We start from the raw sequence: 25,715 nt of genomic DNA, 5'->3' as shown, positions 1-25,715 counted from the left end.
CACTGTTGAAATTAGACCAGTTAATAACCTTTCAATGTCCTCTTGAATGTTCAAGTGAAAGGAAGAGTTGCATATCTCTTACTTTAAATAAAAAGTTAGAAATGATTACGCTTAGCAAGGAAGCAATGTTAAAACTGCAGATGATGGTTAGCATTTTTTTAGGTATAAAGTGTGTATCAGTTAAGGTTTTTTTAGACATAAATAACACTATAACTTGAGCATAACTTTTATATGTACTTGAAAACGAAAAGTTTGATTTGACTCACTTCATTGCAGTGGTCTAGAATTGAACCTGCAGTATTTGAGTATGCCTGAATCTTCTTTTTTGGAGGAGGAGCTGATTTTCCAGAAGTGAAATCAGATTGTGTGTACTTTGCTGATTCTTTTTTGCACATCATACAACTCATTCTGTATTAGTACTTAAAGATTTCATTTTGTTTCATGGCAGTGTAATATTTATATGAGTGAAACTATCATACAGTTTGACTAAGATCCTTATTGATGAGTAAAGTGTTATTTCTGGCCAGTGTTACAGCTTTATTTAAAAAAAAAAATTGGTAGTCATATGCAAAATAAAATATTTTTATGATTAGTTTACTGATTCTTGGTCATAAAGTGTTTTGGTCAATAGAGTTTTTTTTTTTCTTGTGATTACCTCCTATTTAATTGAATTCTTAAAAACTTTGTATAGGTAAAAATGTGTTACTTACAACAAATTTTATCTACATATAGATAGATTTATAGTTATATAACTGAATGATAGAAGTTAATATAATGCTTTTGAATTAAATATTTCCTTAGGAAAATGTTCTGCAGCCGCCCTAGATGTTCTTGCTAATGTATATCGTGATGAACTTTTGCCACATATTTTGCCCCTTTTGAAAGAATTACTTTTTCATCATGAATGGGTTGTTAAAGAATCAGGCATCTTGGTTTTAGGAGCAATTGCTGAAGGTAAGTCTGAGTCAAACTGAAACTGTCAAGTCCTCAGTAGGTGCTAATGTGACATGACTACTTTAATTAAGCAGAAACGAGACACATACTTTGTTTACTGACTTGTGTTCCTAGTAAGATAAGACTGTTGAGGTAGGTAAGACTGTGATCCATATTAACCTTAAAAAGGATATTTGAGTCTAAAAGCCATCTTAGAATGAGTTTTTACTTTTGAGCTAGTTAATTATTACTAAACAACCATAGAGTGACTTACAACCCCAGCCAGATATTTTGCAAGTGCTTTTGTTGTAATGAAGAGAACAGAATGAGAGGGTTCTGATCTCGGAAACATCCCTGTTGCTAGAAAAATAGCTTCCATATGTAGGTGTAAGGAATGTAAGTCAAGTGTCACTGGCCCTAGAAAGAATTATTATTCTTTCCTTGCTGTAAATATCTATCTATAAGAAATTGATGCATTTTGCATAATTTCTGTAGCAGAAGTAAAATGAGCTTTCCTATCCCTACTAGGAAGATAGGGAAGCCTGGTGTGCTGCAGTCCACGGGGTCACAGAGTCAGACACGAGGGAGTGACTGAACAACAAACCCTACTAGAAGATACTTAAGAGCAGTTAGCTCTCATTTCAGTTATTTAAAAGTTTTGAAACAGATTATTAAATATACTTATTAGAATAGAAATAATTGAATATTTTTCATTGATGCATCTATCATTTTAATATTCACCTGAAATAATTTTAACCAAATTTGAGCACTGAAATATTTGGGTTTTTTTCCGCTAGGTTGCATGCAAGGCATGATTCCATACCTACCTGAGCTCATTCCTCACCTTATTCAGTGCCTCTCTGATAAAAAGGCTCTTGTGCGTTCCATAACGTGCTGGACTCTTAGCCGCTATGCACACTGGGTAGTCAGCCAGCCCCCAGACACGTACCTGAAGCCATTAATGACAGAACTGCTAAAACGTATTCTGGATAGCAACAAGAGAGTACAAGAAGCTGCCTGCAGGTAAGACAAGTTCATAACAAGTTGTTCATGGTGGGAGAAGGGAGTGTGAAGATTTCAGGGAGAAACTAATTTTCAAGCCTGTGATGAAATGTTGATATTAAACTATTAATGGGGTTTTTTTTTGTTATCCATATCTTCCAGCTGATGGTTTTGCAAATCCAAGTGAGACTCTTAACTAGAGATTTGTATTTGCTATTTTCTTCAATTTTTTTTTTTTTTCTCACTGGCTATAACATTAGCATTATCTTTCACCCTCATTCCCACAGATATTTTGAGTGGTTGTGGCAAGAGTCCTGTTCTTGGAGAAATACAAAAGTTTGAGCAGGATTGACTTTTTTAGTCTACAGTCAGCTCCATAACTCCTCAGGAAGTCCTGCGGTGACGACCCATCTGCCACAGTGGTTCAACTCCAGTAACCACTCTTGTCAGTTGCATTTGGGGTTGTCTGTTCGTCAGATCAGCGGTTTCATTACTATGAATATTTCAGTTTTCTGGAATAAATCTTCATGTTCTAAAAATATTTGCCATTTATGTTTATAGTTCTTAATTTTTCAAGTAGAATTGCTTCTACTGTTCACTTTGTTAATAAGGAAGAAATAGCTGCTGAAAGAGAGGAAAGTAAGTTTAAGTGTAGTTAGACTCTACCAGATTTGAAAGAGTTCTAATTCATAATGATATGAAAGAAAGTTAAACAAGGGAGCTTTGGTGATTAATAGCACCAAATTTTTTTTCAAGGGAAGGGAGGGTACACATTATATTTGGTTTCTGGTAGATGTTTCATTCAGCAAGGTTTTGTTTTTTGTTTTTTGTTTTTTAACTAATTGTTAGACATATATAAAATGTTGTGCATACAGTCTCTGCCATCTTAAAAATTTATAGGCTAGTAAGGTATATAATTTGTGGAAAGTGCCATGAAAGAAATATAGTTCAGTGTTAATGAACAAAACTTTAATTAACAAATGGCTTAAGCCTGTCATTTTAGGAAATTCCTGCCCGGCTAGGACAGAATACTATAACCTTAATTTCACAAATGAAGGGCCAGATACACCTTAAAGTCAAGAAAAATTTAGGTATAAGGTGAAGTAATTGCCCTGAGACCCTAGAGCTTGTTCCTTTCTTGTGTATTTGTCCTAACAAATAAGCTACAAGCAAACAAATTTCCAATAACAAATGCATTGTGCATTCTTATGTATAGTGTAGGGCTTAGAGAAAAAATGTTAAACTTCACTGAGGAAAAATTGACAAACATAATTGCAATACTTAAAGTATACAACAATGTTGATTTGATACAGATAACCGTGGTAGAACACTTACCAGGATTAACACAGGTAACTCGTTTTTGTGAGAATGCTGAAAATCTACTCAGCAGCTTCTAAGGACTCAATGCTGTATTAACTGTCATCACCATGCTGTGTATTAGATACTTTGGAATTTGTTCTTATAATTGAAAATTTGTGGCTGCCAGCACCTCATTCCCTCTCCCTCTAAGAGAAGCATTTGAGAGACCATGATACTGCTGTGTTCTCAGACATCTCAAACACACTGTTAAAGCTGCTTCTATCTTTTTGTGGTGCTTGGTATGCAAGTGAAGGGTGAAGAGTTTTTTGGGGTTTTTTTTGTTGTTTTTTTATTGAAGGATAATTGCTTTACAAAGTTTTGTTTTCTGTCAAACCTCAACATGAATCAGCCATAGGTATACACATCCCCTCCCTTTTGAACCTCCCTCCAATCTCCTGCCCCATCCCACCTGTCTAGGTTGATGCAGAGCCCCTGTTTGAATTTCCTGAACCATACAGCAAATTCCCATTGGCTATCTATGTTACATATGGTAATGTAAGTTTTAATAGTTTTAATTCTGGTGTCATTAGTCTGGAACATCAGTAAAATGTAAACTCCCTGAGAAAGGGGACATTGTTTTGTTCGTTGCTGTATTCCCAGCCCTCAGACACTAAATAAGTAGTAAACACCAAATAAATTGTTGAATGAACCAGCAGTTTTCGACTTTACCATTGTTTAAGCAGATACCCATAAGTGTCCATCTCTTTGAAATAAGTGGTAAGGAATGGGAAGGAAATGATAAAAATAAGTATCTGGTGTGGTGACATAGGGAGATGTGCATGTAAATAAGTATTCTTTAAACTCTATACTTAATTTCTTGTCTCTATTGTGAACTGTTTCTTTTCTACAACAGTAACCTCTCCCTTTTTAAATTATAGTGCCTTTGCTACCCTTGAAGAGGAGGCTTGTACAGAACTTGTTCCTTACCTTGCTTATATACTTGATACCTTGGTCTTTGCATTTAGTAAATACCAGCATAAGAACTTGCTCATTCTTTATGATGCCATAGGAACTTTAGCAGACTCAGTAGGACATCACTTAAACAAACCTGTAAGTATCTATGATGAACCATTATGAGAAAAATCAAATATAAAGCATAGTTATACTCAATATATCATATATTTGAAAAATGTTTAGGGAGGTGTGAACACTTAGTGTTTGCTGCTTTAAGACTATAGGGCTGAAAAAGATCGCAAGTATACTTTTAAATAATATTTTAAAAAAAGAAATACGTGCAGGGTGTGAAAATTAGAACAGCTTATCACATGAATATACCAACACCTTTTTGAGGGACAAAAGGAAAGGGGATAAAGGTTTTATACTCTGGATTTCAGAGTTAAGAATAGAAGAGATGGATGAATTTGTTTGTAAATGGGGTTTAATATTTGAATTTTAATATAGCTTGAAATCCCCTGCTGAAGAATAGACTTCATGTTTATGATTACACTGTAAAACATCTTAAGAAACAGTCTGTGTTTATAGGTTATGCTTAACACTTGGTGCAGGACACTTGTTTGTGGGTTTGCTTTGATGGTTGTTTTGATTTTGTTTGGTAGGGGGTTTCCTAATGTCTTAGATTAGACTACTTGGAATGCTCCTGTTTTCATGATGACTGTTTATTGATTTGATTGCAGGGATTCTTCTGTCTTAGTAAGAACATTTAAATGATTATGAATCTTTTTCTACAAATGTCTTTAATAAATTTATCTGTCATTTATAACCTGCTGAACAGCAAGTCATATTATATGTCTCAGGTCATGGGACTAAAAAAATTCAAAGAATAAGTCTTAAAATTCTTTCTGTAAAAATTTTATACAATTACTCTAAATGGATTTTAGTTTTCATAGACTCGGTATGGACTTGTTTACATATGGTAGTGGAGCTTTCTGTGTTTTTCATCATTGTAATTTAGGAATATATCCAGATGCTAATGCCTCCACTGATCCAGAAATGGAACATGTTAAAGGATGAAGATAAAGATCTCTTCCCTTTACTTGAGGTATGCTGCTGACCATGTGTATGTTTGTTAGTCACACAGCTGCACCAGACTCTGCAACCCCATGGACTGTAGCCTGCCAGGCTCCTCTGTCCATGAAATTCCCCAGGCAAGGATATTAGAGTGGGTAGCCATTCCCTTCAGAGGTATACTAGGCTGGCAACATTTAGTTAACCTGTTTTTCATCAAAAAAACACATGTTCAGACCTATAATGACTATATGTAATAAGTGTTAATTTACATTCTGAACCATTTCTGTTAAAATGCTGAATAAACGTGCAACTCCATATAACTTGACCTGTATGCTCAGTCTCTTCTGTCGTGTCCAACTCTGCCCCACATGTAGGGTAGCCCACCAGGCACCTCTTACCTCTGCATGGGATTTTCCTGGCAAGAATGCTGGAGTGGGTTGCCATGTCCTCCTCCAGGGGATCTTCCCGATCCAGCCATTGAATTTTGTCTCTGCATTGCAGGGGGATTCTTTACTGCTGAGCCACCAGGGACAAACTATTGAATTTGTGTTTTCTAACCTGTTGTACTTGATAGTAAATTATCCTTGGAGATCTTTCCATATGAGTGTGTATATATATATATATATATATATATATATGTCTGTTTCTACTTAACTGTATTTCTTCATGTAGATATACAGCCATGTCATAATTGATACAGCTTAAATTCTTTAATCTATTGTTTATGCATATATATACTCATATACATGTGAAGTAGCATTGACACCTTTTCTATATAGTTTGAAGTTTTGTTTTTCATGTATTTAAATACTTTTTTTAAACACCTCCCCCCCCCCCCACCAAGTTTATATGCTATTCAAATAACTGAACACACACTCAAATGTGCCAACTTAAATCTGGATGAATTGATTTTGATAGAGCCATTCTATCAGTCATGTTAAAGGATCAGTCATTCTAGTCTCCCCTGTTATTTCAGGGGTCACCACTTCTGCCTTGAATGGTCCCTACACAACAAAGTAAAAACTTCTGTGACAAAGAGCAATGGCTAATTCTGGGCCCAACAGAATAAGAATAATAATTATAGCTAAATATATTTATTTCCAGGCAAGGCTCAGAATGTGCCCACATTCTGAGATCTACCCACATTATTGACCAAGATGGGAAGATAAATAAATCTCTCATATTTGAGGAGAAGAAATAGGAATACGTAATACTGAAATTTGTTCCTGAAAGATAATGTTCATTATAGAAACCTTAACTTTTTTTTCTGAGGAAACCTCCCTTGACCAGCTAGTAAACTTAGCAGCAACAACCGCATCCAAAAGAGAGGTTTGAAAAGATAAACTGCTATACTACAGAAGAGTAGAAATGACCAGGATTTTATTGAGTACACTTTCAAGCATTTATCATAATCTTAATTATACCTGAAAGTGTTATATGCATCTGCTTTATCCTTTCTAGTGCCTGTCTTCAGTTGCCACAGCTCTGCAGTCTGGCTTCCTTCCGTACTGTGAACCTGTGTATCAGCGTTGCGTAAACCTAGTACAGAAGACTCTTGCACAAGCCATGGTATTTAAAAAAGTTTTTTATATCTCTCCCTTCTTGGCATCAGAAACATTTTTCTAAGGATAGGCGTAATGCATAAAAACATTTTCGGTAATTGGTTTAAAGTAAGTTTTCAAAAAATTGTGTGTAATTTCAGCTGAACAATGCTCAACCGGATCAATATGAGGCTCCAGATAAAGATTTTATGATAGTGGCCCTTGATTTACTCAGTGGCCTGGCTGAAGGACTTGGAGGCAACATTGAACAGCTGGTAGCACGAAGTAACATTCTAACACTAATGTATCAGTGCATGCAGGTGAGATTTACTAAATTAAAATGAATAGAAACTTTTGATTCTCTGTGTCACATTGGGATTAATTTCTGCTTCTTTCTTGCAGGATAAAATGCCAGAGGTTCGACAGAGTTCCTTCGCCCTGCTAGGTGACCTGACAAAAGCTTGCTTTCAGCATGTTAAACCTTGTATAGGTATGAATATTTTCTATTGCTGTGATGTGGTTTTTAACATTATTTTTCATCAGCTGTGGTTTTTATTATTAAACTGAAGTCATGTACTGGTTAATTCTACTCTGACTGAAGCAGGTGGTTTGGAAACCCTTATTCTCTTGTTTCCTTGAATTCACCATCATTTCAGCGGCTCATTAGGTGTTCATGTTGCTGAAGAAAAGTTGGAAAAGTATTGCTTTAGAGTAAGGGACATACCCACCTGTGAACCTTGGTCCTATATGCTAGTTCATAGATACTTCTTAAATGGCCTTTCTTTTTGGTAGAGGTACCCAGAAATAATAATATAATCAGGTTTTCTCATGATAAATCAGCATAAACTGTAGGAAATTTCCGTATTCTTAAAAGTAAATGAATTTTTTTTTTTCCCTGTTTTAGTGGCGTAGTGTTTGTCTTAGCCTTTTGTGAAGGTAATGAGCAGTTGCTTGAATAATGTAAACTGAATTGCTGTCAGACCCATAGATTAAATCAAATTTTGGTTAATTTTCTTCATTTCTAGACCCCATCATTTACTCTTGGTTTAAAATATTCATGTTAAAATTTTTTTTCATTTGATGATATAGTGTGCTTTGGGAGGCCCCCCTCCAGTTGTTGTTTTTTTTTTTTTTAAGATGTAATTGACATATATCAAGACTTGTGTGTGGATTGAGAACTTTTAAGATCTACTGTCTTAGCAACTTTCAAATAAACAATACAGTATTATTAACTGTGAACTTCCCAGGTGGCTCAGTGGTAAAGAATTTACTTGCCAATGCAGAGGATGTAGGTAGGTAACACAGGTTCTATCCCTGGGTTCGGAAGATTCCCTGGAGAAGGAAATGGCAACCCACTCCGGTATTCTTTCCAGGAAAATCTCATAGACAGAAGAGCCTGGTGGCCATACGGTCCATGGGGTCACAAAGAGCTGGACATGACTGAGTGACTGAACACACACACACACACTATTCACTGTAGTCATACTGTGATACACTACATCCCCCAGAACCGAATTTATTTTAGAACCAAAAGGTTGTATCTTTTGACCTTCACTCAATTGCCAGTTGTATTTTTCAGTAATGTGTTTCTGAACTTGAATAATAACATTAATTATGATGTATTAAGGTAAGGCATCAAGTTTAAGCCTACCTACTCTAAATGAAATTGTGGTGAATTATTGCTTTATGGAAAACCTTGTTCTGCAGATACTTTCCATCTGATTGAAGTTTTTGAGTTTAAATTTGTATGAAAAGATTTTTTTTTTTTTAAGACTTTATAGGTCAAGTACCTTCTTTAAGAGATACAGTGTCTGGTTTTTCTCTGTTTTTAATGTTACAAACCGTGGATTATTTTCTAGGTTAGTTTTCTCAAGAGTAATTTGGCAATATCTGGAGACACTGTTACACAGGGAAGATGTTACTGGTGTCTGGTGGGTAGGGGTGAAGGATGTTTCTAAATATCCTGTAATGTGAGACAGCCCCCTACAATAGAATAATCTGACCCAGATTATCAGTATTGCCGAGACTGAGAAATTGTGAAATCAACTGGTTTATTAGGGATTAAAAAATGATATTCTAATTCTTCATACAGTAGAGAGAATACATATGTAGAGATATTTCCCATATCAATAAATTATTGCCCATAGGTGGCTCAGATGGTAAAGAATCTGCCTGTAATGCAAGAGACCCAGGTTCAGTCCTCGTGTGGGGAAGATCCTCTGGAGAAGGGAGTGGCAACCTACTACAGCATTCTTGCCTGAAAAATCCTATGAACAGAGGAGTCTGGCAGGCTATAGTCCATAGGGTCGCAAAGATTTGAACATGACTGAGTGACTGACTTTGACAAATCATATAGAAGAGGCAGGATTATTGCTTGTTTCTTTATCTTTACCAGTTTTGAACAAATTGATTTCCAGCATCTTGCACAAGTCCTGTATTATATTTCAAGAGTTTAGTTTTTGTTCGTGTTAGTTATTGGAGTGTTAGTATGAACTCCTGACATTCCATTTTTCCTTTTAAATGGAAGATGATATTCAGAGACCACAATCTGACATTAGAGTAAATGTTACTATAAAAACCAAAATCATTGATTTAAAAAAATCTTTGTGTGTGAAAAAACAGCTTTGAAGAAGTTCCTATTGTATCATATTTTCACTTTTAAAGTGAGATATTTAAAATAAAATTTTCTGTCTGATGCCAAGAGAAATTACTCTGACCAACTCTTTTTAATGATACTTAAAATGAAACCAAACTGCGGCTGCTGCTGCTAAGTCGCTTCAGTTGTGTCCGACTCTGTGCGACCCCATAGGCAGCAGCCCACCAGGCTCCCCCGTCCCTGGGATTCTCCAGGCAAGAACACTGGAGTGGGTTGCCATTTCCTCCTCCAATGCATGAAAGTGAAAAGTGAAAGTGAAGTCGCTCAGTGGTGTCCGACTCCTAGCGACCCCATGGACTACAGCTCACCAGGCCCCTCCATCCATGGGATTTTCCAGGCAAGAGTACTGGAGTGGGTTGCCATTGCCTTCTCTCACAGCCAGACTGCCTGGGATCAAATCCTAGCTTTGCTGCTTATTATAGGTGGTGCAGTTGGTAAAGAATCTGCCTGTAATGCAAAAAGTACGGGAGTGGGGTGCCATTGCCTTCTCCGAAACTGGGGCTACTTCACATGAAAGTTCAGTGGCCAGATATTTCCTCCTTCATTTTCTTAAGATAATTATTGCCAACACTTTGTTTTTTTAAAGGTTATATTTTGCCTAGGTTTCAGTTTCCATCTGGTAGATGTCCTTTAAAGCACAAAACAAAAGCTTTTTTTTTTTTTCCTAGCTGATTTCATGCCAATATTGGGAACCAACCTCAATCCAGAATTCATTTCAGTCTGCAATAATGCCACATGGGCAATTGGAGAGATCTCCATTCAAATGGGTAAGATTCCCGCCCCGCCAACCCACCCCGCCACCCCCCCACCCCACCCCCGCCTCCCATTTACAAACATAAAAATTTTTAGATAACTTAGTATTTTTGTAATTGCCTTTTTCTAATGAGCTTTACCTATGTAAATATATAACATATCACAGTGAAGGGGGCAACATATTTTGCATTGATATTTTAACAATGAAATATTTCTTTTTTTGTTTCTCTCTCGGGGATGATCTAGGTATAGAGATGCAGCCTTACATTCCTATGGTGTTGCACCAGCTTGTAGAAATCATTAACAGACCCAACACACCAAAGACGTTGTTAGAGAATACAGGTACCATACGACTGAACTGTTAACGGTGAAGAGAAAACGATCTGCCTTGTCATTTTAAGTTAAGATGCGTAGAGAAACCAAAGCAAAGCTAGCTTTAGAAACCCAGCTTATTAATTAACGGGTGTTTGGGATTCTCAGTCATGAAATGAACTGTTTGAGCTTCATTCCATAGCCAGTTTCCAGAAACTTTCCAAAAAACACTTTTTTCCTCTGCTACAGTGTTTTAATACTCCCTAAAATGGACCCCAGCTCAGATAACTATATGAATTTTTCATTAATTCAGAGTAACTGCTAGCTGGGGAGAATTTTTTTTTAATAAGTAAAAATGTAGCCCAAAATAGATTGTATTGTGGTAGTTAGTCTGTTAATAATGGCATACGTATTTTGTATTTTGTTGTATACTTTTCTTCAAATTGGGAACTTGAGCAGTATCTTGTGGGATTTTTATTCAGAAGGCTTGTTTCTCTTTTGCATTTATAGAGAGCATGTTTATATTAAAGAGTACCTTCCATACTATAGAACACATTGCAGGGTGATTTCTTCTTGCTCTGCCTTTTTGCTAATGATTATTTAAAGTGTAAATTTTGTTTTCAATCAGGCATGTCCTTTTCTTCATATACTAAAGACAGTTCCAGCAGTATAGTCATAGTCAATGAATACCTTACCAAAATACTGGACAAAGATTTAAATAAGTTTTTCTAAATAACTTTATCTTCAAAGGTATTTTAATTTTATGGTTTTTAATTGTAGAAAGTTTATTATATCCTAATGTGATTATTGGTATGGAAGGAAGTCTTTTAATTATGAAACAGTTATATGGCTGTTTGGCTGTATGGGTACTGTTTGTATCTTAAAGTGAATTAGATTTTCCTGCTAAAAAGCTCAAAAACTTATGTGTAGGATGGTTATGAAATCTTGTCAGGTGTTTATCTCTTTAGAATGCAGTACCTATACATGACATTCAGATTTGAAACACTTGCCATTATAAAATTACTGTTGAACATTAAAAAACTTCTTATTTATTTTTAAATGTGAATGCATAACTGCAAATAAATGTTGAGTGTAATGTATATTAAAGTTTCTTGTGGGATATCAGCTGGTGAATTTGCTATATAGTTCCTTGAACAAATTGGCTTTATTGATAAGATTATATTCTAAGTATGAATCTACCCTAAGTAAATCAAGAGGTAGTTGATAATGCCTTTCAAGTTGATGGATTGAATTTGTACCATTAAGAAATACACTTGGGATTCACTGGATTATTCTTATCACAAGTGACTGCAGAAAATGTTTCTTATTCCTTACCCAAAGGAGGAGAGATTAATTATTAAAATTGTCTGTGGGTAATATCTGTAGATTTTAGCAACTTAATTATTAATACCATTGTCTTAATATTTCATAAAGTCAATTCCTTAGTGTTTGCAGTTACTTGCTTTTTTTCTAATTAGTATATCCTACACTGAACTTTCTCAATGGACCATCATCTGCTTTATCGCATGTTTCATTGGATTGTTCATACTTGCCTGTTTAATGAGAATGTTGCATAGTTTGTGTCTTTTGAACATAGGTTTTCTTTCTCTTGCTTCATATGAATCTGCTGGATTTTAGTATTATCTGTGTAGTTTGCTTCAAGTAATCCTTAAACATTTTTCTTTACCCCCCTCCCCACCCTTTTTTTATGAAAGGTTAACCTGTAAGTTTTTGAGAGAACACCATTAAAGCACCTCATGGTTTGTTTTCTGTTTGTATTTTTTTTCCCATTGTGTATAAATGTATTTATATGTATGTACCTTTGAACTGCACAATGCAGTTCTGAGTTGCACTTGTTTTAGCTCTTTGTAAGTTCAAGAACTTAACTGAATTTTGATGGTGAATTTATATTTGATTGATTCCCACTTCAGATTTTTAAAAATAAAATATTAGCATGTGATCATGTGTTTTATTATCTATCATTTTGTGCTGTGCATTTCATATCAAGGACAGAATATTTGTTCCTTTGGTCCACATATCACATGCCATTACAGTGGACTAAATTTTCCTTTTGTCAAATAGGACTTGAAATTAGAATTGTTACCATTAGAATTGTTTTTTTGGAATGGGATTTTGACATAGCACAGCAATTCTCCAATCCATTTATTCAATATGTACCATAACACCTAAAATTTGATCATTGATTTTGATGTCAGGCAAGAAATGGTCCACTGGCTTATTTTGGAAATGTTGGCAAACAAACCAAAAATATACCAAAATTTTGATTAAATTCCTAGATAATTGCAAAGAATAAAAATCACTTTTAAAAAGCAGTATGAAGAAGTGAGAAAGATTTTAACTTCTGAGAAGTATGTTTGAATAGACAATTCAGAAATGTAATCATTTACATTTATTATTTCTTGGAGGGGGGGCTAGATTTCATTATTAAACTCTGGAATTTTAACTGACTGTGAAGGAAGAATCTATAGCTATTTAATCCGCTCATCGTTTTTATTAACAGATTATCTTTTAACACTTGATTGAGCGAGAAAAGCAGTTCATCCTGGTTTTTGGTGTTCTCTCAATCTTTAAAGTTTTTTTAATTCCTTTTGTTTTTCTTTTTCCAAGAGTATGCCATATATGTTGCTGCCCCTTATTATAGGGGGTGGTAATAAACAGCACTGGTGAAATCTTATGTTTATTATCATACACAAATTCTGTTGGTTTCTGTTTCTGAGTTATTTGTTGTTTTTTCTTTATTTTTTCTCCTTCCCCCTCATTTGCTCATGTCTTGGTTGGCGTTTGGTGGTGTATAACCGTGATTGCGTTACCTTAGCAATAACAATTGGTCGTCTTGGTTACGTTTGTCCTCAAGAGGTGGCCCCCATGCTACAGCAGTTTATAAGACCCTGGTGTGTATTATTCAATCTTTTTTTTTTAATTCATTTTTCTTCACTCTTTCTTTCTCTTTCTATCTCACTTTTAGATATATTTTCAGTTGGTTACAAAAATCACAATCCTTAATCATTGCCAACCATGTGACTAATCTTGTCCTATCGGGTTTGTGAGGTTTTCAGTAGCATCGTCATGTATATTTATTTTATGTTGTGGCTAACGACTAATTGATGCATGGGATAAGATTGTCACATGCTTGCTGTGTTAAAAAGCTTGATTATACATAAAAAGCATTTAAATATCCACCAGTAAAATAAAGATGCATGCAAATTCTATAAATTTTAGGTTTCTGCATTATGTTTACTTTTTAGAATTAATTTGAAAATTTGGATTGCATTAAGAAATACATGTTTAAATTTGTTATGTATAAAAATCTTATTTGCTTGTTAATGTAAAAATTAAACATCTACACCATAAGTTAAATAGTAATAGTTTCTATTGTGGCAGTATATCCTATGTTCTGCTTCTTTCAATTGACAGTCTTTCAAGTCATTTTTAGTAGTGTTTAATGGAATACAAGTCATAATACAGTTTTAAAAATTGATAATTTACTCTTGGCTCAAGCTAATTAATAGTGTAAATGGGAGATTAAAATCAGTTGTTATTACTTAGATGCAATCTATTGGTAAGAATTGTGAATTTGAAGGTTTTCACTGTATTGAGACTAGATGGGCCTAACATAATATAGTATGAGAAGCTTAAGCTTTATGAAAATTCTTTGAATATAAACATTATCTCTACTCTGGTGCTTATTCCATTAAATACTGTCCATTAGAATTGTAGTTGAACTTACTTTTTATTTAAATGCTAAACTCAATTCTATAATTTAATAGGTGCACCTCTCTGAGAAACATAAGGGACAATGAGGAAAAGGATTCAGCATTTCGTGGGATTTGTACCATGATCAGTGTGAATCCCAGTGGAGTAATCCAAGTAAGATGTTCATCATAAGGTTTTAATTTTTAATGTTCTGAATTATTAAACTTTAAAGGAAGGGAGGTATTTTTAAACTATAATTATGAAAATATTATCTGTTTTTACTGAAGATACTGAAACGTGTTTTCAATGTATATTTCTTAATACCTTGAATTGATAATATCTATTTTTATTTTTTAAATCTTTTTTTCTGTTGTGGCTTATAATAATAACAGATTGGAAGAATAAAAGTTATATTCTTGACTTGAATTAAGCCAAAGTTTCTTTCATCCTTTGAGATCTCATTTATTTGTAAATGCTTCCTAAAACAGTGAATGTAAATTTCCTGAGTTTGAGGCTCTCTATATTTAAGAGAATGATTAAATAGGATACTCTTTCTCTTATTTAGTAAATAAAAGAGTTCTGAGTCAACCATTATAACTGCTTTAACTTTGATTTATTATCCTTATTTTGTTTCCTATACTAGTTCAGATTATATTTAGACATCTTTAGCATTTAAAGAATTATTTGGCAACAATACCAAACGTGAATCTGATCAAACGTCTGGATCCAACTTACACGTAAAATGTAAAGGAACATGTTGATTGACACCAGATGTATGAAATCAACAAAATACAGGCTGTGGGGCTTTAGGTTAAATGCCCCACATTCCTCAACAGATAGAAATTGTAAGGAAAAGAAAGTGTAAGAAAGGTTTTCAAGAAAACCTTTCACTTTTAAGAGATTGGTGCTTGGAACATTTTTTTAATTGATGTGTAGAAAATAGGCACTGAACCATGTACACAAAATAGAACTGGAAAATAAAATCTTTCAATTTCACTAGCGGCAAAATAACCTTCTGGCATTGAGTTTCTTGGTTTTTTCCCAAAGCTTAAGAACTTTCTGTCACTTTAAATATGTTTTAGAGGTATCTGATAGGTAGTATATACCATATCAAGAAGGAGCATTTTCCTATAGGGATTTTTTTTGTTGTTGTTTTGCTTTTTGAATTAATGTTTAAGAACACGAAAGTAACACATGTGTAGTCATGAAATCACTACCAATTACAAATTTTGCATGATTATATAATTTAAATTTTTAACATCAGCTTTCAATATTGGGAAGACACAGGAATCATAATTTGAATACACCATAGATTTTAGGCACATGCATTTTATTTGCCTAAATATGTGTTTTATGTACATATTTTGATATTAGTGAATTTTGGAGTTAATGAGGTTCTCTGAATTTAATAGTAAAATTTAAAGTAGTCTGTATCTCACACCATCAGCAATATTTTGTATGTTGAACTGTTTCAGTAAGATAGTTGAGATTGGAAAATACTTAAGTGGAGTATTTCAAGTATATACCTATTATCTTGTTCTTTTAGTCAGAATAACCTGATTGTCTTTTAAATAACAGTCTAAGCATTGGGAGTTTTTTTTGTTTGTCTGAGTTGAGTTGGATTAGTTGCTATTGGTAACTGCATAATTTTTGTTCTAACTTAATGGTCATTTCATTTACATTTCTGTCTGAAGACGGATCTTGAAACTTAGGCCTATTAATTTTCATATACTTTAAATAAAATTTATTTGATGTATATTTAACTAGCTTAAAATTATTTCTCAGCGATTCAGCACTGTAAAATTACTGAATTTATAGAATTCTTTAATTCTATAAATGAAGGTTTTTTTGAACTGGTGCTTACTTGATGTTTTCAGTCTTTGCTGATGCTATGCATTTACTAGACTGGGGTTTTGTTCTGTAATGTAAAATGAAATACAAGAAGGCACTAAATTCTAATATAAACTGTATGAGTTAGATATTCCTTGATAAGGTGGAGTCTTAAGGACAACCATTAAGAAATCACTTACAATTCCTTATCATAGTTGTTATTTTTTTTTTTTTACCTAGAATTCTCTTGGTATATATTCTGAGGTTTACATATGTCTTTTGTAGTGTTTGACAAATATAGTATCAATATAAGATGTATTTCTTGCTTATTACAGGATTTTATATTTTTTTGTGATGCTGTTGCATCATGGATTAATCCAAAAGATGATCTGAGAGACATGTTCTGTAAGGTAACTAAAAAGTCTTTATGATGCATATCTTGTAACTGTTGCAGTCCTAGTTGGGAAATAAATTATGTTTTTATTTCATATGAGACTTAGACTCTTTGAGTCAGTTTTGGTAGGCTATGTAAACTTTGTTTTGGTAAAGAAGTTGACTTTCTTTTCTTGATATACAGCTGTGACTTTGTTTCAATAGAGTACATACTTTTAAAATGTTTTCTCAAGCAGTACCACTGATTGGTGTAGACCCATTATCCCAGCTATACTAAATAAGTAGTTTGTTAGTTGCCCAGTTGTGTCCGACCCTTTGCAACCTGTCCCCTTGCCAGGCTCCTGTCCATGGAATTCTTCAGGAATACTGGAGTGGGTTGCCATTCTCTTCTCCAGGGGATCTTCCCGACCCAGGGATCAAACCTCGGTCTCTTGCATTGCAGGCAGATTCTTTAGCATCTGAGCCACCAGGGAGGCCCATGCAAAACAGGATATATTTTCAAAAATGACTGACTAAGATTGGAGTATAATATGATCTGTTGAACAAAGTCAGTCTTAGTAGTCAAAGCAAGGATTAAACCTGTCTGTTTCAGTAATGCGCCTTTGGATTAATTCTAGTCACCCCTCAATAGTGAACTATATAGTTGCAACAATGAACCCAAAGCTTTGTATATTTTCAGTTTGAAAATATGGCATAAAAATTTTAATCCCTTGGGTGGATTCTATACCTTTATGCTTGCTTTTCATTACTATTTTGGCAAAGTTGCTTAGAGTACTTCTTTTACTAGGACTTTTAACTGAATTCTAACCTCAAAGCAAAGTGTGCAGTATATCCTATGAGGTGCTTTTGGGCAAGACATGGAATGATACAGATTTCAACCAAGTTTGAGAATACTTTAAAATGAGTAAAATTTTAGAATAATCAATAGTGTTTGATTTCAGAAGCTATGCAGATACAAGTTCCTCTTTTGTTACTGATTATTTAATGATTATTTACATTTTGCAGATCCTTCATGGATTTAAAAATCAAGTTGGAGATGAAAATTGGAGGCGTTTCTCTGACCAGTTTCCGCTTCCCTTAAAAGAGCGTCTTGCAGCTTTTTATGGTGTTTAATCTCATATACTTAAGCTGCAGTCCCAAAATTAGGGGTAAGTTGTAAGAAATTTGGAATTTTTCAGGATGGAAAAACTTGTTAGGACTTCAATCTAGAACTACTATGAATAGAATAAAAGCTGTTTGTTTTCCGCAGAGGTTGAGTAGAAGGGTCTTACATTTGACTTAAAATTGACTTATGTGAAGTCTACAAATTGATTTATTTATTTATGAACCAGCAAAGCAAGATAAAATGCATGTTTCCACTTTGAATCCTCTTGGAAGGAAATCCAAGTTGGTACGCTAGTTAAATTTCAACCTGTCCTTTTCTTAATTTTTTAAAATATAGTCTTTTATATATTAAGAGCTTTCTGTGTTGTGAACTTTAGGGAAAACCCAAGTAGAACTGGAACTCAATTTAGTCTCAGTAAAAATAATTATTCAATATTTATTCTTCATATTTTATTGAGTCCCTACCTTGTGCCCAGCACTGTTGTTTTTTGTTTGTTTGTTTGTTTGTTTTTTGAAAGATTAATTTTTGATTTGGGGTGGTAAAGAGGTAAGTCTACCTGGACTCTTGTTCTTTCAGTTTTTCTGACATAAGTCAAACTAACAATTCTGGTATTTTAGCCTTAGTTCCCTCATTAAGTTATTTTAAGGATTAAATACTGTGCTATATGTGGTGCCAGGACTTAGTATATTGCCTGACACACTAAGTTGGCTCTTTTATAAATATTAGAAATATGGGTGATAATGTTTTAATTCAAGAAATAACAGCTGCCATTGAGATCCATTGTACAAATAGGGATAAAGAATTAGACTCATGTCATCGTACAAGCCATATTTCATCTGTTTAAAGTGCTGCACACGTCTCTGCCTGACATCACTTTTTGTATCTGATGCAAGAGACAGTTGAGAGCCATGGGAGAAGGAAGCAACATGGCTTCACTGACCAGCGTGATCTTGGGCAGTTTGTCCAGTTTTTCATGTGGTTGTATTGTTACTTGATTAATTTTATGTTCCACTGGTCTTACAAAAGAAACAATTTTGTTTAAGTATAAAATTGTTTTGTTTTGTTACAGGTCCTTCAGTCTTGGAGACTATGAGGGAGCCTCTGCACCCAGGGAAAATGTTACCCTTTACAGGGGGGAAGGGTAAACCAGTAGGGAATACAGTACAATCCCAACCCTACTGGGAGGGGCGGGAGGGAGGTGTTGCCGTCACTGTATTAAGTCGATGTTGGGAAACGTTTTAACATCTGGAGCCTTTGTGGGTGGAAATCTATCTCCAATTACAACTCTGCACTGGATGTGAAGAAGCAAAAAAAAAAAAACCTATCTACTCACAAAACAGTACATTCTGGAATATTATGGGGAATTGTACCAAAACAAGAACCATATAAATGATGCATAGGGATAAGAAAGAAGAAAAATTCTATAGCGCACAATAAAGGAAACCTAAGAATGGGGATTAGAAACAGTAAAGGGTTTTGTTTTTGGTTTTGTTTTTTTAATTTAAAAGGTTTTATAAAATTTCCCACATGATGGGGCCTTGTTTTTTGCATGCTGATGAAGAACTACACAAATGAAAGCTAATAGAGTTAAAATCAGCTTGCCTACCCATAGTAGAAGCAGGTTCTTGGAAGTTACAGTTTAAGGTACCCCAAAAAGTTGGAAATAAAACAAAACAAATTTAAACAATGAAGCACCCTGTGAAATGCCAAATGAGTCACTCCTTTTACCTTTGTGGGGTGGGCAGGGAGGGAGGAATAAATGGGGCTGGACATATCAAACTAAAGATTGACATCTTGATTTTTCATTAAGACATTAACGTAGTGGATATAATTTGATGGTTGTACATCATTAGATTTAATTTCTAGGCCAAGATATTGTTCTTTTTAAAGTGCAGTTTAAGGTTCAGGCATGCGTTCTGGCTCATAGTGATTGAAAGTACTTTAAATTAGTGGGAAAGTAGCATGCTTGCATCACATAGGTGAGATTGGTATTCAGTTACCTCTGTTGCGCCAGTTTGTGTTGCAGTTTACCGATTCAATATAGCCCTGCATTTAAAATTCCTTTTTAAGATTTGTGAATTTTATTTTTATTAAGAATATAGATATAAAGTACTGTAGTTTACAGCTAGGCCTTGAAATAATCTTTTTAGGATCTGTTAGGAATAAGATTGGTATTGTATCGTGTGTAACCTGCACAATGTGGAAAGCTGATATACCTGTGCAAAATCTTTGCCTCTGTGCTGTCAGTGTGGTGTGCTTTCTGCATGGTTATATACTACTAGTGATTTTATCAAAACTTCTCTAAAACTTAAATTACATGGTAAAAGATCTGTAAGAGGCTGCATAAATGTTAGTTGGCACATAAAGACAATTGTAGAAGTTGAAGACATGATTGCTATATTTCAATGTTTATTCCCACTCAACATATTGCCTTCTAAGCTTTCTTTTTTTGTTCAAAGCATGATCTTAAAGATATGTTTAAGTTAATGGGTGTAATGCAGGGTTCCTACACTGTATTGGCGCATGTTGGTGGCCCTCGGTGCCCTAGACACATGCACACGGGGTGCAAGTAAAAAGCTACAGAGTGAAAGTGGGTTTGGATCCTCTTCATTTCATTTGTTTAGCTTTTCTGTTGTTTTTCTCTACTTACATGTATTCCTGTGAATAAATCCTTGTTAAGTTAACCCTTTACTTTTCCTTCCATGTGTATTTTCTTATATACTGTGAATGTGAAAACCTAACTGGTACACTTGATCTTGTGTCCATATGGAAGTGCAAGTCTTTATTAATTTGGATTGCCTGAACAGTGTATCCCATGATGATGAAGGAAAATGGAGAGATTTTTCTTTTTAACTCTGCTGGTCAGAGATGAAGCCACACCTTTCCATTTTTCAATGCTGCATATTTAATCTGCAACAGAAATGTTAAGCCATAACAACCTTTTTATATTTTAGTTTGTCACCTTTGCATTGCAGAATAAATACTGAATAACCATTTTTGTAAGCAGTTGCTCCTCTTTGCATGGTTCTATTCCTCTAAAGGTGTTGAATGATACAGCCATTGCACTGAAGTTTGAGCTGTATGCGTGTGAATTTATAAATACCGTTTGAAAAAAATTCAAATGCATGGTAGCATGCAGAAAGGTTTTTGTTGTGTGTGTGTGTGTGTATTTTTTTTAACATGTTCTTTCACCTTCCTCTCTCTACTTTGGCTTTGCAAATTTCAGTCTGTAGAGCCTGAAATTAAATCATATTTTTAGTGTCCAGTTGTTTTTAATCGTAAGTTGGATCCAAAGGGTATGTAGCATTTTGCTTTCTAGTACCATTGCCTCATTGGGAGCTCAAAATGTGCTTCCTAGTTAGTGTTTAAAACCTGATTAGGGTAGCTGTTTTATCCTTAACTTCTAGTGATCTGTAGTTCTCCAAAACTTTTTAATATGGGAGATATTTTAATATTCTGGAATAAGTAGTAAAGATTTTAAATTGAGAGAAAAGACAAAATTCTCAAGAACTCTTTTAAAACATACAAAAACAGTCTTCAATAAAGTTATCTGGACCTGTGATTGACAATTCTGTATTGACTGAAAAGCATTATTGTTACCTAATTGAGTGGAAAAATTAATTTCTAATTATATATGTAACAAGTTGTGCCCCTTTTTTGTAGTCCGTGTGTTTTTAAATTAAAAGGAAATTTAACTTAAAAATACAACATATAAATAAATAGACTGCAACCTGAGATGGGGTTGGGTTTTGGGGTTCCCCCCTCCCCTTGAGGTTATAGTTTCTTCCTAATTGTATTTCAGATACATAGTATAACATAGGAATTTGCAGAAGCCATTTAAGTTTAAGTTATCTTTTGAGGTAAGCTCTGATTTAGCATTTATTCTGATAAAACTTAATACATCATGGGATATATATATATATATATATAAAGCAACTTAATTCTTGTGGTGTAGTCTTAATAGTTTTGAATGTTGACTGAATGTCTATGAAATTGTGAGTTTGTCTTTGTTACATTCCAGTGTTTCTGCCTCTTGGCATGCTTAAAGCACGGCTTACTTCATCTGCTCCTTACACACTAAAGTGCTGTTAGTGTGCTCAACTACAGAAATAGCCGCTGCTAAGTGATGTAGATTTTCTACTTGAATATTTTTATGTTGTAGGAACCTCAGGAGGTCAGTGTTTACTGTTTTATATGCCTTCTTTTTCCTGTTTGAGCTTCTCTCTTTGAAGGATTCTAACAGAACAAAAGCTGCTGATCAACCTAAGTTGGAAACAGAAAGTGTATTTAATATAGTTTAAATGCATGTTTGCCAGTTCCATGTTACAGTCCATTAGTAAGTGAACTTAGTGCCACAGATATTCATTTATTCAGGAAAGAACTTTGCTTTTTGTATTGTCTAATCTCTTTAATAACTTCATACTGTGTAAAAAAAAAAAAATCACACTTTTTTATATTTTTTGGTTGATTATTTTCCAAATAATCAACATGTAAATAATCTTTAAGAGCCAGTTCTGATGCTTTACATTATTGCTACTTGATTTTGTGACGCAAGTTAGATTTCAGAAGAATAGATTTTAAAACACTTAACCAAGCCATTATTACATCTTAAAAACAAAATAAGTAGCATACATTTTGTAATTAACATATTGATAAACACTGTGATTTTTTTTGTTAAGACTTTTTCATTGATCTGAATTGCTTAAATTGCATATATTGTAAAATAGGATCAGATGTATATTTTAAAATAATCTCAACTGACTTTCCTCTATTGAAATGCTTTGTCTACTCAGTTATAAAATATTCAGATACAAGTTTTATCTCAGGTGAATACTCTTGTATCCTTCTTTCTTTGGTGACATATGCTTATAAAGGGTCATCATACTTAACATTCTTTGGTTTTGTTTCTTTTTAGTGTATTTCATGAAGAATCTTTCCATTTAGTCTGATTTTGTAATTCTTAGTCTAGCAGACCATGGCGGTATGAGTCCTTACTGACGAGCCCTTTGGCATGCAGGCTTACCTTGAAAGGGAATTCAGTCTGGTTCTCCTTTTCTCCAAACTCTTTTTAAGATAGTAGAGTGGAAAATTTTCTGTTGTGTATTAAATTACCCTGCATATAGCTGAAATGCCAGAACTAAACTAATTATGTCTTAAATCTTTTAGTCTAAATTTAACTTAAATCCTTTGCCATCAAGAAAAAAGTAGGTTTTTTTGCTCCATATAGTTCATCTATATTATTCATATTGAATGTATTAACAGATAACGGTGCAAAAGCATTCTTCCCAAGAGAAGAGTGTATCATGCATAACTGCAATTTAAATCCTTTCTTTAGTAGCCCTTTAAACTACACACAGCTTCGCTTATTGAATTCGTTTTGCAAATAGCACAAGGGGGAGACACGTAACTGTCACTACTAGCGCTGCCACCGCAGTGTGGGCATTGAAATCGTGATGCGGACTGTGGTCTTAAGGTTAAGGGCCTAAAAGAATCGAGAATAAAAGTCAGATCAATAAAGAGCTGTTTAACAATACTATCTAGTAATACCATGCAAATGCATTATATTATTACTTAGTCATACTGTATTAGAGATGTTTCTAATGTCTCTTAAAAATTCAGTTTTATTTAAAATTTTCTCTCACTTGTACACTTTGCAGGTGACTTGTGACTAATTTTTTCAGTCTTACATAGATCTTCCCCCATTGGTATTATATGTGAGGGATTCTTTATCTTTATGCCTAATTATTATGCTTATTAATTTTAAGATACACATGTTTATTGTGATTTGTATCCCAGAATGTATTGTTTTTATTTTTTTTAATGTGTGCATGATTTTGAGGGAAGTTAAAGTGGTGATTGCTTGTTTCACCTCTTGTACATTTTAAAATCAAACCAAATCTATTTGCCAAGCATTATATCACTAACTAGGAAAATAGGGTTTTTCCCTTTTATTACTATTTTTGTTCATCTACCATAGAATCCCCTTGAAGATGGCTTGGTATTTTTCACAATTAGCTATTTTGCAAGTCCAATTATCTTCTAAAAGCTTACTATAATACGGTTAGCCTGTAAGGCAGTGTTGATTTCCTTCCCAATACCAGCCTCAAAAAGGGGTTCTGCTGTTCTTTCCCCATATTGCCTCATTGTTCCTCTGTGGATATATAACCAAATTAAGATTGGATGAGTTTTATGGAGATAATAATAAGACAATACTGTATAAGTAATTTTACTTAATAGATTATCATCTGTGAGAAGATGTTTAAACGTGGTTAATGACTTCATATTATAAAAGTTTTACACTTAATATTCATGTTAATATTGGGTGCAATAATTTAGTAGTTACAGCTTTAGTTATAAATAACTGGATCTTTCTGCTGACAACTTAGGTTGTATGAGTTACGCTTAAAAGCTTTAAATCTGATGTTTCTTGTACCTGCCACACTATGTTAGAATGTGTCCTTCAAACATATCCTCCTGCAACTTCTCAAACTGTACTAAATTGATATTTCTTGAAGTCAAACTCTGTGCTAACAGATCTTCATTTTAAATAGAATACGGTTTTAATTTTTGATAAGCTGCTGAATTTTAAAGAGAGTTTTTTGGGGCCACCAAATATTTTGGATCATGCAGAGAATATATATTGTACTGTAGTAATTTTGTATTTACATTTGTATGATGTGACATAATAGATGTGAATGTTAATCACTGCTTGACTATGTTAATAAAGTTGTTTAACTATAGATGTTTCACTCTGATTTTTAATGACAGGAAACGAGCTTTCTTCCCCCACTCCTCCCCCCATTTTGGGTGCAGATAGGTATTGTGTTCCTTGTTTCTTGTTTTGAGGGGCCTGTTTTTTAGCTTACACTTTAGTACACTCTTGTTTGACACCATCTATTTTTTAAAATTGAGTATTAGTTGTATAGTGTAGTTTAAAAAAAACCTATTTTCCCTACATTTAACTTCTGTTATTGATGTATTTCTACAGAGTTGATTCTAGGTTCAGCTTCCATTGGGGGAGGAAGAAAAGATGATGCTCTGCAAAAAAAAAGAAACTAAGTGAAGTCGTGAATAAAACATTGAAAAGGATAGATTGCACGAATGTGTATGAATGTGTGGCCTATTTAGGCTTTCTGGTCATCCTCCAGAAAAGATAAAAAACTTGTAATTTTGGAAATTAATATTTACAATAGCAGTAGTTTCCTCTTAAGGTTGTGACTTGTTATTATAGTTGCATGTTATTAATTTAAAATATAATTATTTAAAAGGAAATGTGTACATAACTGTCACGTGCTTTTTTTTTTTTTTTTTTTTTAAGAGCAAGCAAAGTGCCTGAGGTGAGATTAGTGCAACCCAGAAAATTTAAGAGAAATGGGACTTGGGATTTTTTTTTTTCCCCTTTTGTTACTTGTGCATGGAAACATTGAGTTACCTTACTTGTGTTGGAGAAGAGTGGGAGGGAATGACATCTGGCTATCATGCTGTTCTAAAACATCAAGAAAGATTCCAGGACTTAGGTTGTGGAAGAAGATAAAACCAGCCTAATCCTTAAGTTTTTCATCATTCTGATTTGCTGCTACAGTCTTAAAATGTGCCTGAAATAAAAATCTTTTGTAAATCTTGAACATCTGTAATGAAACTAAAGTACAACTTTTAAGATGTTTTCACTTTATACTTAACTGTTACAGATGGGTGTTTGTTACCTTTCAATGAGTTATCACCCTAACTCTGGTCATTTGCATTACATGTGGTTCTTGAGGAATGATTGGAAAAGTAGCAGGTGGCCCTCACAGCTCTGAGGTTGGACTCCCTTACTGCTCTGGTGAACGCGGAAGCTGCTGTCTTGTCCTTAACCTCAGAGACTTGTGCTGACCTGATGTAAAAGAACCTGCTGAATCATCCTCATAGATCTCCATTGTTCAACACAATTTACAAATTACAATTTAGAAATTCAACCCAATTTCTAAGTCATTGGGAAAAGTAATACCAGAAAATTGTTATACTAAGAACCTTTAAGATTTTGTGTCAGTTATTAGTGTAATTCATTTCTATGCATATTACAGCCATTTTGTTCTGACAATTGAAATTTTATACTAAGTATTCCTTTTCAAGTTTATGTTACCTTTTGAAGAACTTCATTAAACAGTTT

The 25,715-nt window shown here is 34.0% G+C and overlaps 1 protein-coding gene across 3 annotated transcripts in view; it reads left to right on the top strand.

The window, feature by feature from the left end:
- Nucleotides 1-24,306, top strand: part of TNPO1 (transportin 1) — a 95,054-nt gene extending 70,748 nt beyond the window's left edge. For all 3 annotated transcript variants that reach the window (XM_055555210.1, XM_055555212.1, XM_055555211.1), the window contains exons 12-25: nucleotides 802-954; nucleotides 1,731-1,956; nucleotides 4,173-4,344; nucleotides 5,207-5,293; nucleotides 6,724-6,831; nucleotides 6,965-7,123; nucleotides 7,206-7,293; nucleotides 10,128-10,226; nucleotides 10,459-10,554; nucleotides 13,361-13,436; nucleotides 14,313-14,412; nucleotides 16,404-16,478; nucleotides 17,467-17,609; nucleotides 18,636-24,306. In XM_055555210.1, the coding sequence (XP_055411185.1) occupies nucleotides 802-954; nucleotides 1,731-1,956; nucleotides 4,173-4,344; nucleotides 5,207-5,293; nucleotides 6,724-6,831; nucleotides 6,965-7,123; nucleotides 7,206-7,293; nucleotides 10,128-10,226; nucleotides 10,459-10,554; nucleotides 13,361-13,436; nucleotides 14,313-14,412; nucleotides 16,404-16,478; nucleotides 17,467-17,574 (1,547 nt within the window). In that variant the 3' untranslated portion in view covers nucleotides 17,575-17,609; nucleotides 18,636-24,306. The remainder of the gene's footprint in view (nucleotides 1-801; nucleotides 955-1,730; nucleotides 1,957-4,172; nucleotides 4,345-5,206; nucleotides 5,294-6,723; nucleotides 6,832-6,964; nucleotides 7,124-7,205; nucleotides 7,294-10,127; nucleotides 10,227-10,458; nucleotides 10,555-13,360; nucleotides 13,437-14,312; nucleotides 14,413-16,403; nucleotides 16,479-17,466; nucleotides 17,610-18,635) is intronic.
- Nucleotides 24,307-25,715: the final 1,409 nt, after the last annotated feature.

Source organism: Bubalus kerabau, chromosome 18 (assembly GCF_029407905.1).
Source record: "Bubalus kerabau isolate K-KA32 ecotype Philippines breed swamp buffalo chromosome 18, PCC_UOA_SB_1v2, whole genome shotgun sequence".
Lineage (NCBI taxonomy): Eukaryota > Metazoa > Chordata > Mammalia > Artiodactyla > Bovidae > Bubalus > Bubalus kerabau.
Note: the sequence above shows the minus strand (reverse complement) of the source record. Positions and strands in the feature narration are given on the sequence as shown.